At 22.4% G+C, this 19,209-nt stretch overlaps 1 protein-coding gene across 1 annotated transcript; it reads right to left on the bottom strand.

Moving 5' to 3' along the window:
* Positions 1 to 13,545: 13,545 nt before the first annotated feature.
* Positions 13,546 to 18,543, bottom strand: LOC143253413 (protein O-mannosyl-transferase TMTC1-like). The gene is made up of 3 exons (XM_076507299.1): positions 18,434 to 18,543; positions 17,328 to 17,476; positions 13,546 to 14,058 (listed from the first exon to the last, which is right to left on the bottom strand). Exons 2-3 carry the CDS (start codon positions 17,354 to 17,356, stop codon positions 13,653 to 13,655), a joined length of 435 nt encoding a protein of 144 aa, XP_076363414.1. The 5' UTR covers positions 17,357 to 17,476; positions 18,434 to 18,543; the 3' UTR covers positions 13,546 to 13,652.
* Between the last annotated feature and the right edge of the window lie 666 nt (positions 18,544 to 19,209).

Below are 19,209 nucleotides of genomic sequence, written 5' to 3'. Positions count from 1 at the left end.
ATTATTATGTGATATCATTCTTTAATTATTATGTGATATCATTCTTTAATTATTATGTGATATCATTCTTTAATTATTATGTGACATCATTCTTTAATTATTATGTGATATCATTCTTTAATTATTATTATGTGATATCATTCTTATTATGTGATTCATTCTTTTTATTATTATTATGTGATTCATTCTTTATTATTGATATCATATTATTATTATGTGACATCATTCTTTAATTATTATGTGATATCATTCTTTAATTATTATGTGATATCATTCTTTTATTATGTGATTCATTCTTTAATTATTATGATATCATTCTTTATTATTATAATTCATTCTTTATTATTCTTTAATTATTATGATATCATTCTTTAATTATTATTATGTGATCATTCTTTAATTATTATGTGATATCATTCTTTAATTATTATGTGATATCATTCTTTATTATTATGTGACATCATTCTTTAATTATTATGTGATATCATTCTTTATTATTATGTGATATCATTCTTTAATTATTATGTGATATCATTCTTTAATTATTATGTGACATCATTCTTTAATTATTATGTGATATCATTCTTTAATTATTATGTGATATCATTCTTTATTGTTATGTGATATCATTCTTTAATTATTATGTGATATCATTCTTTAATTATTATGTGATATCATTCTTTAATTATTATGTGATATCATTCTTTAATTATTATGTGATGTGATTCTTTATCATTATTTACATCATTCTTTAATTATTATGTGATCATTATTATTATTTCTTTATTATTATGTGACATCATTCTTTATTATTATGTGATATCATTCTTTAATTATTATGTGATATCATTCATTTCTTTAATTATTATTATGTGATCATTCTTTAATTATTATGTGATATCATTCTTTAATTATTATTGATGTGATATCATTCTTTATTTATTATTTATGTGATATCATTCTTTATTATTATGTGATATCATTCTTTAATTATGTGATGTGACATCATTCTTTAATTATTATGTGATATCATTCTTTAATTATTATGTGATATCATTCTTTAATTATTATGTGATATCATTCTTTATTGTTATGTGATATCATTCTTTAATTATTATGTGATATCATTCTTTAATTATTATTATGTCATTCTTTCTTTATTATTATGTGATTCATTATTATGTGATATCATTCTTTAATTATTATGTGATATCATTCTTTATTATTATGTGACATCATTCTTTAATTATTATGTGATATCATTCTTTAATTATAATTATTATTCTTTAATTATTATGTGATCATCATTCTTTTTATTATTATGTGACATCATTCTTTATTATGTGATTATTCTTAATTATTATGTGATATCATTCTTTAATTATTATGTTATTATGTGATATCATTCTTTAATTATTATGTGATATCATTCTTTAATTATTATGTGATATCATTCTTTAATTTATTATGTGATTATGTGATATCATTCTTTAATTATTATTATGTGATATCATTCTTTAATTATTATGTGACATCATTCTTTAATTATTATGTGATATCATTCTTTAATTATTATGTGATATCATTCTTTAATTATTATGTGATATCATTCTTTAATTATTATTATGTGATATCATTCTTTAATTATTATGTGATATCATTCTTTAATTATTATGTGATATCATTCTTTAATTATTATGTGATATCATTCTTTAATTATTATGTGATATCATTCTTTAATTATTATGTGATATCATTCTTTTATTATTATGTGATATCATTCTTTTATTATTATGTGATCATTCTTTTAATTATTATGTGATTTCTTTATTATTATGTGATATCATTCTTTATTATTATGTGATCATATCATTCTTTATTATTATGTGATATCATTCTTAATTATTATTATGTGACATCATTCTTTAATTATTATCATTATTATTATGTGATCATTCTTTAATTATTATGTGATATCATTCTTTAATTATTATGTGATATCATTCTTTATTATTATTATGTGATATCATTCTTTAATTATTATGTGATATCATTCTTTAATTATTATGTGATATCATTCTTTAATTATTATGTGATATCATTCTTTAATTATTATTATGTGATATCATTCTTTAATTATTATGTGATATCATTCTTTAATTATTATTCTTTAATTATTATGTGACATCATTCTTTAATTATTATGTGATGTCATTCTTATTATGTGATATCATTCTTAATTATTATGTGATATCATTCTTTAATTATTATTATTATGTGATATCATTCTTTAATTATTATGTGATATCATTCTTTATTGTTATGTGATATCATTCTTTAATTATTATGTGATATCATTCTTTAATTATTATGTGATATCATTCTTTCTTTAATTATTATTATGTGATATCATTTTAATTATTATTATGTGACATCATTCTTTAAATATTATGTGATATCATTCTTTAATTATTATGTGATATCATTCTTTAATTATTATTATGTGACATCATTCTTTAATTATTATCATTCTTTAATTATGTGATTCATTCTTTATTATTATGTGATATCATTCTTTAATTATTATGTATGTGATATCATTCTTTAATTATTATGTGATATCATTCATTCTTTAATTATAATTATTATGTGATGTCATTCTTTAATTATTGATCATTCTTTAATTATTATGTGACATCATTCTTTAATTATTATGTGATGTGATCATTCTTTAATTATTATGTGATATTTCTTTAATTATTATTTATTATGTGATATCATTCTTTAATTATTATGTGATATCATTCTTTATTGTTATGTGATATCATTCTTTAATTATTATGTGATATCATTCTTTAATTATTATGTGATATCATTCTTTAATTATTATGTGATATCATTCTTTAATTATTATGTGATATCATTCTTTAATTATTATGTGATATCATTCTTTTATTATTGATTCATTCTTTATTATTATGTGATATCATTCTTTAATTATTATGTGATATCATTCTTTTAATTATTATGTGATATCATTCTTTAATTATTATGTGACATCATTCTTTAATTATTATTATGTATCATTCTTTATGTGACATCATTCTTTAATTATTATGTGATATCATTCTTTAATTATTATGTGATATCATTCTTTAATTATTATGTGATATGATATCATTCTTTAATTATTATGTGATATCATTCTTTAATTATTATGTGACATCATTCATTCTTCATTCTTTAATTATTATGTGATATCATTCTTTATTATTGATTATGTGATATCATTCTTTAATTATTATGTGATATCATTCTTTTATTATTATTATGTGACATCATTCTTTAATTATTATGTGATATCATTCTTTATTATTATGTGACATTCTTTATTATTATGTGACATTTCTTTTATTATTATGTGATATCATTCTTTAATTATTATGTGACATTCATTCTTTAATTATTATGTGATATCATTCTTATTATTATTATGTGACATCATTCTTTAATTATTATGTGATATCATTCTTTTTATTATTATGTGATATCATTCTTTAATTATTATGTATGTGATATCATTCTTTATTATTATTATGTGATATCATTCTTTATTGTTATGTGATATCATTCTTTATTATTATGTGATATCATTCCTTAATTATTATGTGACATCATTCTTTAATTATTATTATGTGACATCATTCTTTAATTATTATGTGACATCATTCTTTAATTATTATGTGACATCATTCTTTAATTATTATGTGACATCATTCTTTAATTATTATGTGATATCATTCTTTAATTATTATGTGATATCATCATTCTTTAATTATTATGTGACATCATTCTTTAATTATTATGTGATATCATTCTTTAATTATTATGTGATATCATTCTTTAATTATTATGTGATATCATTCTTTAATTATTATGTGATATCATTCTTTAATTATTATGTGATATCATTCTTTTATTGTTATGTGATATCATTCTTTAATTATTATGTGATATCATTCTTTATTATTGTGATTCATTCTTTAATTATTATGTGATATCATTCTTTATTATTATTATGTGTGATATCATTCTTTAATTATTATGTGATATCATTCTTTAATTATTATGTGATATCATTCTTTAATTATTTATATCATTCTTTAATTATTATGTGATATCATTCTTTAATTATTATGTGATCATCATTCTTTAATTATTATTATGTGACATCATTCTTTAATTATTATGTGACATCATTCTTTAATTATTATGTGACATCATTCTTTAATTATTATGTGACATCATTCTTTAATTATTATGTGATATCATTCTTTAATTATTATTATGTGACATCATTCTTTAATTATTATGTGATATCATTCTTTAATTATTATTATGTGATATCATTCTTTATTTATTATTATGTGACATCATTCTTTAATTATTATGTGATATCATTCTTTATTATTATGTGATGATTCTTTATCATTCTTTAATTATTATGTGATATCATTCTTTAATTATTATGTGATATCATTCTTTATTATTATGTGACTTTAATTATTATGTGACATCATCATTCTCATTCTTTAATTATTATGTGATATCATTCTTTAATTATTATGTGATATCATTCTTTATTATGTGTGATATCATTCTTTATTATTATGTGATATCATTCTTTATTATTGATTATGTGATATCATTCTTTATTATTATTATGTGATATCATTCTTTAATTATTATGTGATATCATTCTTTAATTATTATGTGATATCATTCTTTAATTGATGTGACATCATTCTTTATTATTATTATGTGACATTCTTTAATTATTATGTGACATCATTCTTTAATTATTATGTGATATCATTCTTTAATTATTATGTGATATCATTCTTTAATTATTATGTGATATCATTCATTCTTTATTATTATTCTTTAATTATTATGTGATATCAATTTAATTATTATGTGACATCATTCTTTAATTATTATGTGACATCATTCTTTATCATTTCTTTTTATTATTATGTGACATCATTCTTTAATTATTATGTGATATCATTCTTTAATTATTATGTGATATCATTCTTTATTATTATGTGATTATTATTATGTGATATCATTCTTTAATTATTATGTGATATCATTCTTTATTTATTATGTGATATCATTCTTTAATTATTATGTGATATCATTCTTTAATTATTATGTGACATCATTCTTTATTCATTCTTAATTATTATGTGACATCATTCTTTAATTATTATGTGACATCATTCTCATTAATTATTATGTGACATCATTCTTTAATTATTATGTGACATCATTCTTTAATTATTATGTGATATCATTCTTTAATTATTATGTGATTTCTTTATTATGTGATATCATTCTTTAATTATTATGTGATATCATTCATTCATTTTTAATTATTATGTGATATCATTCTTTAATTATTATGTGATATCATTCTTTATGTGATTATTATTATGTGATTCTCATTCTTTAATTATTATGTGTGATATCATTCTTTAATTATTATGTGATATCATTCTTTAATTATCTATCATTTATTATGTGATATCATTATTATGTGACATCATTCTTTATTATTATGTGATATCATTCTTTAATTATTATGTGATATCATTCTTTAATTATTATGTGATATCATTCTTTAATTTATGTGATATCATTCTTTAATTATTATGATATTCTTTATTATTTTTATTATTATGTGATATCATTCTTTAATTATTATGTGATATCATTCTTTAATTATTATGTGATATCATTCTTTAATTATTATGTGATATCATTCTTTAATTATTATGTGATATCATTCTTTAATTATTATGTGATATCATTCTTTAATTATTATGTGATCATTCTTTAATTATTATGTGATATCATTCTTTAATTATTATGTGATATCATTCTTTATTATTATGTGATATCATTCTTTATATCATTCTTTATTATGTGACATCATTCTTTAATTATTATGTGATATCATTCTTTATTGTTATGTGATATCATTCCTTAATTATTATGTGACATCATTCTTTAATTATTATTATGTGACATCATTCTTTAATTATTATGTGACATCATTCTTTAATTATTATTATGTGACATCATTCTTTAATTATTATGTGATATCATTCTTTAATGTGACATCATTCTTTATTATTATGTGATCATTCTTTATTATTATTATGTGATATCATTCTTTATTATTATGTGACATCATTCTTTAATTATTATTATGTGATATCATTCTTTAATTATTATGTGATATCATTCTTTAATTATTATGTGATCATCATTCTTTATTCTTTATTATTATGTGATTATTCTTTAATTATTATTATGTGACATCATTCTTTAATTATTATGTGATATCATTCTTTAATTATTATTTTGTGATATCATTCTTTAATTATTATGTGATATCATTCTTTAATTATTATTATGTGATATCATTCTTTAATTATTATGTGATATCATTCTTTAATTATTATGTGACATCATTCTTTAATTATTATGTGATATCATTCTTTAATTATTATTATGTGACATCATTCTTTAATTATTATGTGACATCATTCTTTAATTATTATGTGACATTAATTATGTGACATCATTCTTTTAATTATTATGTGACATCATTCTTTAATTATTATGTGACATCATTCTTTAATTATTATGTGACATCATTCTTTAATTATTATGTGATCATCATTCATTATTATGTGATATCATTCTTAATTATTATGTGATATCATTCTTTAATTATTATGTGATATCATTCTTTAATTATTATGTGATATCATTCTTTAATTATTATGTGATATCATTCTTTAATTATTATGTGATATCTATCATTCTTTAATTATTATGTGATATCATTCTTTAATTATTATTATGTGATATCATTCTTTAATTATTATGTGACATCATTCTTTAATTATTATGTGATATCATTCTTTAATTATTATGTGATATCATTCTTTAATTATTATTATGTGATATCATTCTTTAATTATTATGTGATATCATTCTTTAATTATTATGTGATATCATTCTTTAATTATTATTATGTGATATCATTCTTTAATTATTATGTGATATCATTCTTTAATTATTATGTGATATCATTCTTTAATTATTATGTGACATCATTCTTTAATTATGTGATTATTCTTTAATTATTATGTGATATCATCATTCTTTAATTATTATGTGATATCATTCTTTAATTATTATGTGATATCATTCTTTATTGTTATGTGATATCATTCTTTAATTATTATGTGACATCATTCTTTAATTATTATTATGTGACATCATTCTTTAATTATTATGTGACATCATTCTTTAATTATTATTATGTGACATCATTCTTTAATTATTATGTGACATCATTCTTTAATTATTATGTGATATCATTCTTTAATTATTATGTGACATCATTCTTTAATTATTATGTGATATCATTCTTTAATTATTATGTGATATCATTCTTTAATTATTATGTGATATCATTCTTTAATTATTATTATGTGATATCATTCTTTAATTATTATGTGATATCATTCTTTAATTATTATGTGATATCATTCTTTAATTATTATGTGATATCATTCTTTATTGTTATGTGATATCATTCTTTAATTATTATGTGACATCATTCTTTAATTATTATGTGATGTGATATCATTCTTTATTATTATTGACATCATTCTTTTAATTATTATGTGATATCATTCTTTAATTATTATGTGATATCATCATTCTTTAATTATTATGTGATATCATTCTTTAATTATTATGTGACATCATTCTTTAATTATTATTCATTCTTTATTATTATGTGATATCATTCTTTAATTATTATGTGATATTATTATGTGATATCATTCTTTAATTATTATGTGATATCATTCTTTAATTATTATGTGATCATTCTTTATTCTTTTTATTATTATGTGATATCATTCTTTAATTATTATTATGTGATATCATTCTTTAATTATTATGTGATATCATTCTTTATTATTATGTGATATCATTCTTTAATTATTATGTGATATCATTCTTTATTGTTATGTGATATCATTCTTTATTGTTATGTGATATCATTCTTTAATTATTATGTGATATCATTCTTTAATTATTATGTGATATCATTCTTTAATTATTATGTGATATCATTCTTTAATTATTATGTGATATCATTCTTTTTATTATTATGTGATATCATTCTTTAATTATTATTATGTGACATCATTCTTTAATTATTATGTGATATCATTCTTTAATTATTATGTGATATCATTCTTTTATTATTATGTGATATCATTCTTTAATTATTATGTGATATCATTCTTTAATTATTATTATGTGATATCATTCTTTAATTATTATGTGATATCATTCTTTAATTATTATGTGATATCATTCTTTAATTATTATGTGATATCATTCTTTAATTATTATGTGATATCATTCTTTAATTATTATGTGATATCATTCTTTAATTATTATGTGACATCATTCTTTAATTATTATATGTGATATCATTCTTTATTATTATTATGTGATATCATTCTTTAATTATTATGTGATATCATTCTTTAATTATTATGTGATATCATTCTTTAATTATTATGTGATATCATTCTTTAATTATTATTATGTGACATCATTCTTTAATTATTATGTGATATCATTCTTTAATTATTATTATGTGACATCATTCTTTAATTATTATGTGATATCATTCTTTATTATTATGTGATATCATTCTTTAATTATTATGATATCATTCTTTAATTATTATTATGTGACATCATTCTTTAATTATTATTATGTGACATCATTCTTTAATTATTATTATGTGACATCATTCTTTAATTATTATGTGATATCATTCTTTAATTATTATTATGTGATATCATTCTTTAATTATTATGTGACATCATTCTTTAATTATTATTATCATTCTTTACATCATTCTTTATTATTATGTGATATCATTCTTTATTATGTGTGATATCATTCTTTATTATTATGTGATATCATTCTTTATTATGTGATTATGTGATATCATTCTTTATTATTATGTGATATCATTCTTTAATTATTATGTGATATCATTCATTATTTAATTATTATGTGATATCATTCTTTAATTATTATGTGATATCTATCATTCTTTAATTATTATGTGATATCATTCTTTAATTATTATGTGACATCATTCTTTAATTATTATGTGACATCATTCTTTAATTATTATTATGTGATATCATTCTTTAATTATTATTATGTGATATCATTCTTTATTATTATGTGATATCATTCTTTATTGTTATGTGATATCATTCTTTATTTATTATGTGATATCATTCTTTAATTATTATTATGTGACATCATTCTTTAATTATTATTATGTGATATCATTCTTTAATTATTATGTGATATTTCTTTATTATTATGTGATATCATTCTTTAATTATTATGTGATATCATTCTTTAATTGACATCATTATGTGATATCATTCTTTAATTATTATGTGACATCATTCTTTAATTATGTGACATCATTCTTTAATTATTATTATGTGACATCATTCTTTAATTATTATGTGACATCATTCTTTAATTATTATGTGACATCATTCTTTAATTATTATGTGATATCATTCTTTATTATTATTATGTGATATCATTCTTATTATGTGATATCATTATTATGTTATTATGTGATATCATTCTTTAATTATTATGTGATATCATTCTTTAATTTATTATGTGATATCATTCTTTATTATTATGTGATATCATTCTTTATATCATTATTATGTGATATCATTCTTTAATTATGTGATGTGACATCATTCTTTAATTATTATGTGATTATTATTATTATGTGATATCATTCTTTAATTATTATGTGATATCATTCTTTAATTATTATGTGACATCATTCTTTAATTATTATGTGACATCATTCTTTAATTATTATGTGATTCATTCTTTAATTATTATGTGATATCATTCTTTAATTCATTCTTTATTATTATGTGATATCATTCTTTAATTATTATGTGATATCATTCTTTAATTATTATGTGACATCATTCTTTAATTATTATTATGTGATATCATTCTTTAATTATTATGTGATATCATTCTTTAATTATTATTATGTGACATCATTATTTATCATTCTTTATTATGTGTGACATCATTCTTTAATTATTATGTGATATCATTCCTTAATTATTATGTGACATCATTCTTTAATTATTATTATGTGATATCATTCTTTAATTATTATGTGACATCATTCTTTAATTATTATGTGACATCATTCTTTAATTATTATGTGACATCATTCTTTAATTATTATGTGACATCATTCTTTAATTATTATGTGATATCATCTTTTTATTATGTGATATCATTCTTTATGTGATTATTGATTCATTCTTTATTATTATGTGATATCATTCTTTAATTATTATGTGATATCATTCTTTAATTATTATGTGATATCATTCTTTAATTATTATGTGATCATTCTTTAATTATTATTATGTGATATCATTCTTTATTATTATTATGTGATATCATTCTTTAATTATTATGTGATCATCATTCATTCTTTAATTATTATGTGATATCATTCTTTCTTTAATTATTATGTGACATCATTCTTTAATTATTATGTGACATCATTCTTTATTGTTATGTGATATCATTCTTTAATTATTATGTGATATCATTCTTTAATTATTATGTGATATCATTCTTTAATTATTATGTGATATCATTCTTTAATTATTATGTGATATCATTCTTTATTGTTATGTGATATCATTCTTTACATTCTTTAATGTGATGTGATCATTCTTTAATTATTATGTGACATCATTCTTTAATTATTATTATGTGACACCATTCTTTAATTATGTGACATCATTCTTTAATTATTATGTGATATCATTCTTTAATTATTATGTGATATCATTCTTTAATTATTATGTGATATCATTCTTTAATTATTATGTGATATCATTCTTTAATTATTATGTGATATCATTCTTTAATTATTATGTGATATCATTCTTTATTTATTATTATGTGATATCATTCTTTAATTATTATTATGTGATATCATTCTTTAATTATTATGTGATATCATTCTTTATTTATTATGTGATATCATTCTTTAATTATTATGTGATATCATTCTTTAATTATTATGTGACATCATTCTTTAATTATTATTATGTGATATCATTCTTTAATTATTATGTGATCATCATTCTTTAATTATTATTATGTGATATCATTCTTTAATTATTATGTGATATCATTCTTTATTGTTATGTGACATCATTCTTTAATTATTATGTGACATCATTCTTTAATTATTATTATGTGACATCATTCTTTAATTATTATGTGACATCATTCTTTAATTATTATGTGACATCATTCTTTAATTATTATTATGTGACATCATTCTTTAATTATTATGTGATATCATTCTTTAATTATTATGTGATATCATTCTTTAATTATTATGTGATATCATTCTTTAATTATTATTATGTGACATCATTCTTTAATTATTATTATGTGACATCATTCTTTAATTATTATTATGTGACATCATTCTTTAATTATTATTATGTGATATCATTCTTTAATTATTATGTGATATCATTCTTTAATTATTATTATGTGACATCATTCTTTAATTATTATGTGATATCATTCTTTAATTATTATGTGACATCATTCTTTAATTATGTGATATCAATCTTTAATTATTATTATGTGACATCATTGTTTAATTATTATAATGTGACATCATTGTTTAATTATTATAATGTGACATCATTCTTTATTATTATTATTCTTTAATGTGACTTGGTTCTTTATTATTATGTGATTTCTTTAATTATGTGATATCATTCTTTAATTATTATGTGATATCATTCTTTAATTATTATGTGATATCATTCTTTATTGTTATGTGATATCATTCTTTAATTATTATGTGATATCTGTGATTATTATATCATTCTTTAATTATTATGTGATATCATTCTTTAATTATTATTATGTGATATCATTCTTTAATTATTATGTGACATCATTCTTTAATTATTATGTGACATCATTCTTTAATTATTATGTGATATTATTATTATGTGATATCATTCTTTAATTATTATGTGACATCATTCTTTAATTATTATGTGATATCATTCTTTAATTATTATGTGATATCATTCTTTAATTATTATGTGACATCATTCTTTAATTATGTGATATCATTCTTTAATTATGTGATATCATTCTTTAATTGATTCATTCTTTATGTGATATCATTCTTTAATTATTATGTGATATCATTCTTTAATTTGAATTATTATTATGTGATATCATTCTTTAATTATTATGTGATATCATTCTTTAATTATTATTATGTGATATCATTCTTTAATTATTATGTGATATCATTCTTTATTATTATGTGATATCATTCTTTAATTATTATGTGATATCATTCTTTAATTATTATGTGATATCATTCTTTATTGTTATGTGATATCATTCTTTATTGTTATGTGATATCATTCTTTAATTATTATGATGTGATATCATTCTTTAATTATTATGTGATATCATTCTTTAATTATTATGTGACATCATTCTTTAATTATTATGTGATATCATTCTTCTTTTATTATTATGTGATATCATTCTTTAATTATTATGTGACATCATTCTTTAATTATTATTATGTGATATCATTCTTTAATTATTATTATGTGATATCATTCTTTAATTATTATTATGTGACATCATTCTTTAATTATTATGTGATGTCATTCTTTATTTATTATGTGATATCATTCTTTAATTATTATGTGATATCATTCTTTATTGTTATGTGATATCATTCTTTAATTATTGTTATGTGATATCAATCTTTAACTATTATTATGTGATATCATCCTGTAATTATCTTTATGTGATATCAATCTTTAACCATTATTATGTGATATTATTCTGTAATTATTGTTATGTGATATCATTCTTTATTTATCTGTATTTTTTCTCTGTGCATCGTTGCCCTAACTCGTTACAGAAACTAAAAACGTACCATCAGCAAATAGTGTAAAAACAAAAAGAATGTAATTACGAAACTCATTATTGGAAACTAAAAACTTTGGTCACTGAAGAAGGAATCTTCAGACTTTGTAATTTACCACAAATTTCTCTAACGCTTACACTGAGGTAAAGTTCGATTTTTTTTATGACAGTAACCTGTAATATTTTACAAGTGGAATAAAAACAATACCCTTTGAAAGTTTTATCCTGTTGAGAAACAATCTTCATGTTTAATATTATTAATATAATTGTATTCAGTACTAGATTCAAAAAAGAAAAGGTTTCCAAGTTTCAATTTAATGTAACTGTCGACAAGTACGCACGTGCAAACAAAAGTAACAACCTTAGTAATGATTTAATGTGTTGTATATATAACAGAATGCTTCAATTAGTGCTAATGTTTTACATCTCTTAACACATTATTGTTGCTCGAGCATTTAGGGTTAATAACAGCAAGTTTGTTCTAAAAACTTCTCGCCGTTCCACTGGAAACATAACATTGCTAAATATTTTATGTTTTTACAGTTAAAAACTATTAAATGAAATGTATAGTTGGCAGAAAAGTGAAAAAAAGATAGGATATTGGAAGTTCCAATCACCTTGACAACAGCTATTTGTTTCTCCTCTGATCCGGAAGTCCACCGAAGAATCACGATTATGGTTACATATAAGGAAACTGTTGCTAAGTTACGAATATCGTATAGTGTTGTCACAAGTGGAATAGAACCCATCGTCCAATCACAGCACAGATCACACGGATAAAGTAGTAACCAAGCGTTCAACGAAAGAAGATAGTTGTAAGTCAGTTGACGAGTAGGGGTAGTCGCTACAGCAGCTGGATTATCGAACCTTAGAAAAATAAGACCCCAATTTATTAATAGCTAATATATTCAGTTATTTCTCAAACTTTAGTTCGACACGAAAACTTCTAATAAGTTAGTGAAACTAGAACGGTAGAAACGTGCATACTGTAAACCTGTATGTAAGAAATATGTAATTAAACATTCACACCAATATAATTTACATTTATAGTCATCATATAAATGTTTTTATTGTCTTTTTTTGCTGGAAGTTGTAGCTGTTTATATACATTTCTCTCTTGAAACAGTTCAAAGTTTTTAATTAAAACACTTAACACCAGGTGGCGCTAATAAACACAGAAATAAGGTTAAGTAATAACGTAAATCTGTAATGAAAAATCACATTAACTACAAATTTATTTATCTGCCCATTTTGAATAGAAATTAAACAAAAATTCAAATCTATCTTTTGTAATCTCCACAAATCACTGCCTAAGGGATCTTTCGTTTCATACCAGAACTTTTCAGCTAGGCCAGACGACGGGAGAATTTGAAGATATAATATGAGAGATGAAATTATACAGCTGATACTGTATCAGCTTCTTCAAACTTCAACTTTACTTTTTCAGCTTTGTCGTTAACAATTAACATCTAATTAAATATTTAAACTTTATTATCTCTTAGCTTCGTTACTTAGCAACTAACACCTAATTAAATATTTAAACTTTATCTCTTAGCTTCGTTGCTTAGCAACTGATACCTGAATAAATATTTAAACTTTATTATATGTTAACTTCGTTGCTTAGCAACTAACACCTAATTAAATATTTAAACTTTATTATCTCTTAGCTTCGTTGCTTACCAACTAACACCTAATTAAATATTTAAACTTTATTATCTCTTAGCTTCGTTGCTTAGCAACTAACACCTAATTAAATATTTAAACTTTATTATCTCTTAGCTTCGTTGCTTAGCAACTGACATCTGATTAAATATTGAAACTTTATTATCTCTTAGCTTCGTTGCTTAGCAACTAACACCTAATTAAATATTTAAACTTTATTATATCTTAGCTTCGTTACTTAGCAACTAACACATAATTAAATATTTAAACTTTATTATCTCTTAGCTTCGTTGCTTAGCAAATAACACCTAATTAAATATTTAAACTTTATTATCTCTTAGCTTTGCTACTTAGCAACTAACACCTAATTAAATATTTAAACTTTATCTCTTAGCTTCGTTGCTTAGCAACTGACATCTGAATAAATATTTAAACTTTATTATATGTTAACTTCGTTGCTTAGCAACTAACACCTAATTAAATATTTAAACTTTATTATCTCTTAGCTTCGTTGCTTACCAACTAACACCTAATTAAATATTTAAACTTTATTATATCTTAGCTTCGTTACTTAGCAACTAACACCTAATTAAATATTTAAACTTTATTATCTCTTAGCTTCGTTGCTTAGCAACTAACACCTAATTAAATATTTAAACTTTATTATCTCTTAGCTTCGTTTGTAGCAACTAACACCTAATTAAATATTTAAACTTTATTATCTCTTAGCTTCGTTACTTAGCAACTAACACCTAATTAAATATTTAAACTATTATCTCTTAGCTTCGTTGCTTAGCAACTGACATCTGATTAAATATTTAAACTTTATTATCTCTTAGCTTCGTTGCTTACCAACTAACACCTAATTAAATATTTAAACTTTATTATCTCTTAGCTTCGTTGCTTAGCAACTAACACCTAATTAAATATTTAAACTTTATTATCTCTTAGCTTCGTTACTTAGCAACTAACACCTAATTAAATATTTAAACTTTATTATCTCTTAGCTTCGTTGCTTAGCAACTGACATCTGATTAAATATTTAAACTTTATTATCTCTTAGCTTCGTTGCTTACCAACTAACACCTAATTAAATATTTAAACTTTATTATATTTTAGCTTCGTTACTTAGCAACTAACACCTAATTAAATATTTAAACTTTATTATCTCTTAGCTTCGTTGCTTAGCAAATAACACCTAATTAAATATTTAAACTTTATTATCTCTTAGCTTCGTTGCTTAGCAACTAACACCTAATTAAATATTGAAACTTTATTATCTCTTAGCTTCGTTGCTTAGCAACTAACACTTAATTAAATATTGAAACTTTATTATCTCTTATCTTCGTTGCTTAGCAACTAACACCTAATTAAATATTGAAACTTTATTATCTCTTAGCTTCGTTGCTTAGCAACTAACACCTAATTAAATATTGAAACTTTATTATTTCTTAGCTTCGTTGCTTAGCAACTAACACCTAATTAAATATTGAAACTTTATTATTTCTTAGCTTCGTTGCTTAGCAACCACCAACTATTGTAGTGCCTACACTCTATTTATTATTTAAATTGTGTTGCTAAGTAACTACTCGTTTATTTAAGTATTTTAATTTTATATTCTTGGTTTGGTTGCGAAGCACCGAGGGTCATAGGCGTGAATCATTTTTTGCAGGTAAAAGTACACAAAGCACCATTTGCAGTCTGTACACAGTGAGAATCGAACCCTGGATTTTGCTATGTAAATCCAGAAACTTACTGTTGACCCACTTGTAGGCTTACGGTATCAATATTAAGACAGTTATAGTAAAATATCTGTGCCTGTTGATCGGAACTTCCAAAGTATTAAATATATATTTCAGGAAGAACATATATATATATATAATAAAACCTTTATCACCATAGGAACTTTAAGGTCGGGCGTAACCGTGTGGTTAATGTACCCAGTTTGTGAATCTTAAGATACATAGTTTGCGTCTCCTTACCTGGAAAACATGCCACACATTTTCAGGTCGTAGTTGCATTATAAAAGTGGCAGTCAACACCCTCTAGTCAGTCAGAAAAGAAGTGGTAGAGGGCACTGTTGACAAGTTACTTTCCCTTCATTTTCTCAGTTCGTAACTAGGGGTAGCCATGCTTAGATAGCACTTTTGTAGCTGTGTCTTAAATTTGTTAAAAACGGCCTTTAGGATCCTGTTTGTTGAGATATCCAGGATTAAGTGTTTGTTTTGGATATTCACGTAAAACTACCCAAGGACTATCTGCGCCAGTTATTTCTAACTTTAAACCGTAGAATACAGCAGCCAACTACTGGATTACTCTACTCAAATAGTGAAATTTAATCGTAAATCGTATAAAGCACCCACAGTCCTGAAGTGCAAAACACGATTCTGCAGCTGCGAGATGCAAACCATGGAACTCTCGAATCTACAAACCAGCTATAGCGATAACAGTTCGTGGATCTAGACCAACCTTACCTGCTGAACTGTGGCAGCTGATAGCCCATCAGTTTCAGACGCAACCCTCCTATGACTGCAGCCCCTGTCAAGAGGAGTCCGCTCCGTAGAAGTACCCCACGTTGCCATGGTGACACAGCGTGCGTCTTCACGCTGCGGGAACTTGTCACCTGAAAGTGTCAAAGGAATTATTTCCAATAAATGTCTTCTTCAGAGTTAAAAGTTCTTAAAATAGCCATGTGGTATGAGAGCTAATTAACGCTACCTAGAGGTTTAAATTATCATATCTGTTACTTTGCGAGTACCTATGGAAAGTGTACTTGATCATAGGAGAGAGCCAGGAAAATTATTCAGCTGGGATACAAGTGCTTTTCGGATCGATTCTGTTTCGTGAAGTAGTCAAACCATTCCACGTTCACTCGTTGTTTCTTCAGATCTGTGTCGTATAAATAACCCTGTCGCACCAATCACGGTTTCCCTACACTAGTTATACTCACGAATTCTGGGTTATCTTCATTTTACATCCTTTATTAACACTGTTTTGGGTATTCCATTTTGTAGCAGGAAATTTTTAATACATATGGGATTTTTACATTTCCAAAGATACAAATAAATATTCTACATGTGTTAAAACGTCAGGTGTTTTTATCGTTTTACTTTACATAAAACCAGATAAGATTGCTTTAACTGAGAACCTTATATAACAGTGTTGTTTAGATACCTTATACTAGTTAGGTTGTTTGTTCGTTCTAGAGTAAAGCCACAATGTGTTAACTGTTGTATCCGCCGCGGAAATGGAACCTCAGGTTTTAGAGTTGTAAATCTTACCGCTGCCCCCCCCCTCGGTGTGACTGCACTTTTACAAACTGGTAATTTGGTATTAGGCCTACTATATTTGTAAGAACTGCGTAAATGTAGCGTATTTGGAACACTAATATTTGCGTTTTTTCTAATTCTCCATTAGAGACTAGATTAAGAAAGCATTATTAAAAATACATTAGGCCTAATATTAATGTCTCATAACAAGTATAACCCAAATGTTTGCTCTACATACACCAAATAAAGTTATTAATATGTTCTTAATGAGCACTTACTGTAGCTTCAGGACTTCAAAAGACAATACTCACCCGTAGTTTCAAGACTTCCAGAAGACAACACACTGCTAGAACAGTATAACACTGTTCTTTACAGAACGTCCCGGCTGTTGTTAAGAACAAAGTCACCACAGTCCTCCACAAGTCTTATCCGAAAAGAAATAATAAAACCTAGAATATTAACGTACAGAAAAACATCCCAACTTATTTACACAACTACTGGAAACTTACTCACATCCAATTTTTAACATTTGTTTCTCTCCTGTTCAATTTTTCCAATCTAAGAATATTTATATCGTTTAGAACAATTTGATTAAATATTTTTCAAGTTGGGACTTTCCTTTCAATTTAAGAACAACACCATATTTTCATTCTTGTGTTTATGTGTTGGATTTACTTTTCCAAAGCTTTATGTTCTTTTCCTGAGTTAGGACAGTTAGGTTCTAAAATACGGATTGAAAGGTCGAGCTCATTATATGTTGTTGAACGAACTCTGCACTATCAGCTCAGGACCATTAACAAAGTGTATATAATGATGCTACATAGATTCATTAATCAAGTGATATATAATGATACTACATGGATCCACTATACAAGTGATATATAATGATACTACATGGATCCAATATACAATTGATACATAGTGATACTACATGGATCCAATATACAATTGATACATAGTGATACTACATGGATCCAATATACAATTGATACATAGTGATACTACATGGATCCACTATACAAGTGATATATAATGATAATACATAAACCCACCATACAAGAGATATATAGTGATACTACATGGAACC

The sequence above is a fragment of the Tachypleus tridentatus genome, chromosome 1 (assembly GCF_004210375.1).
Source record: "Tachypleus tridentatus isolate NWPU-2018 chromosome 1, ASM421037v1, whole genome shotgun sequence".
Taxonomy (NCBI): domain Eukaryota; kingdom Metazoa; phylum Arthropoda; class Merostomata; order Xiphosura; family Limulidae; genus Tachypleus; species Tachypleus tridentatus.
The sequence above is the reverse complement of the archived record's forward strand: the minus strand, read 5'-3'. Positions and strand labels throughout refer to the sequence as shown.

Bases quoted from the DNA above. Each gene is read 5' to 3' on its own strand.
- LOC143253413 (XM_076507299.1), bottom strand. From the start codon at position 17,356: ATGGGCTATCAGCTGCCACAGTTCAGCAG. The intron at 14,059-17,327 runs GTAAGGTTGGTC...TATTTTTCTAAG, and splicing joins CAGCTGCCACAGTTCAGCAG to GTTCGATAATCCAGCTGCTG.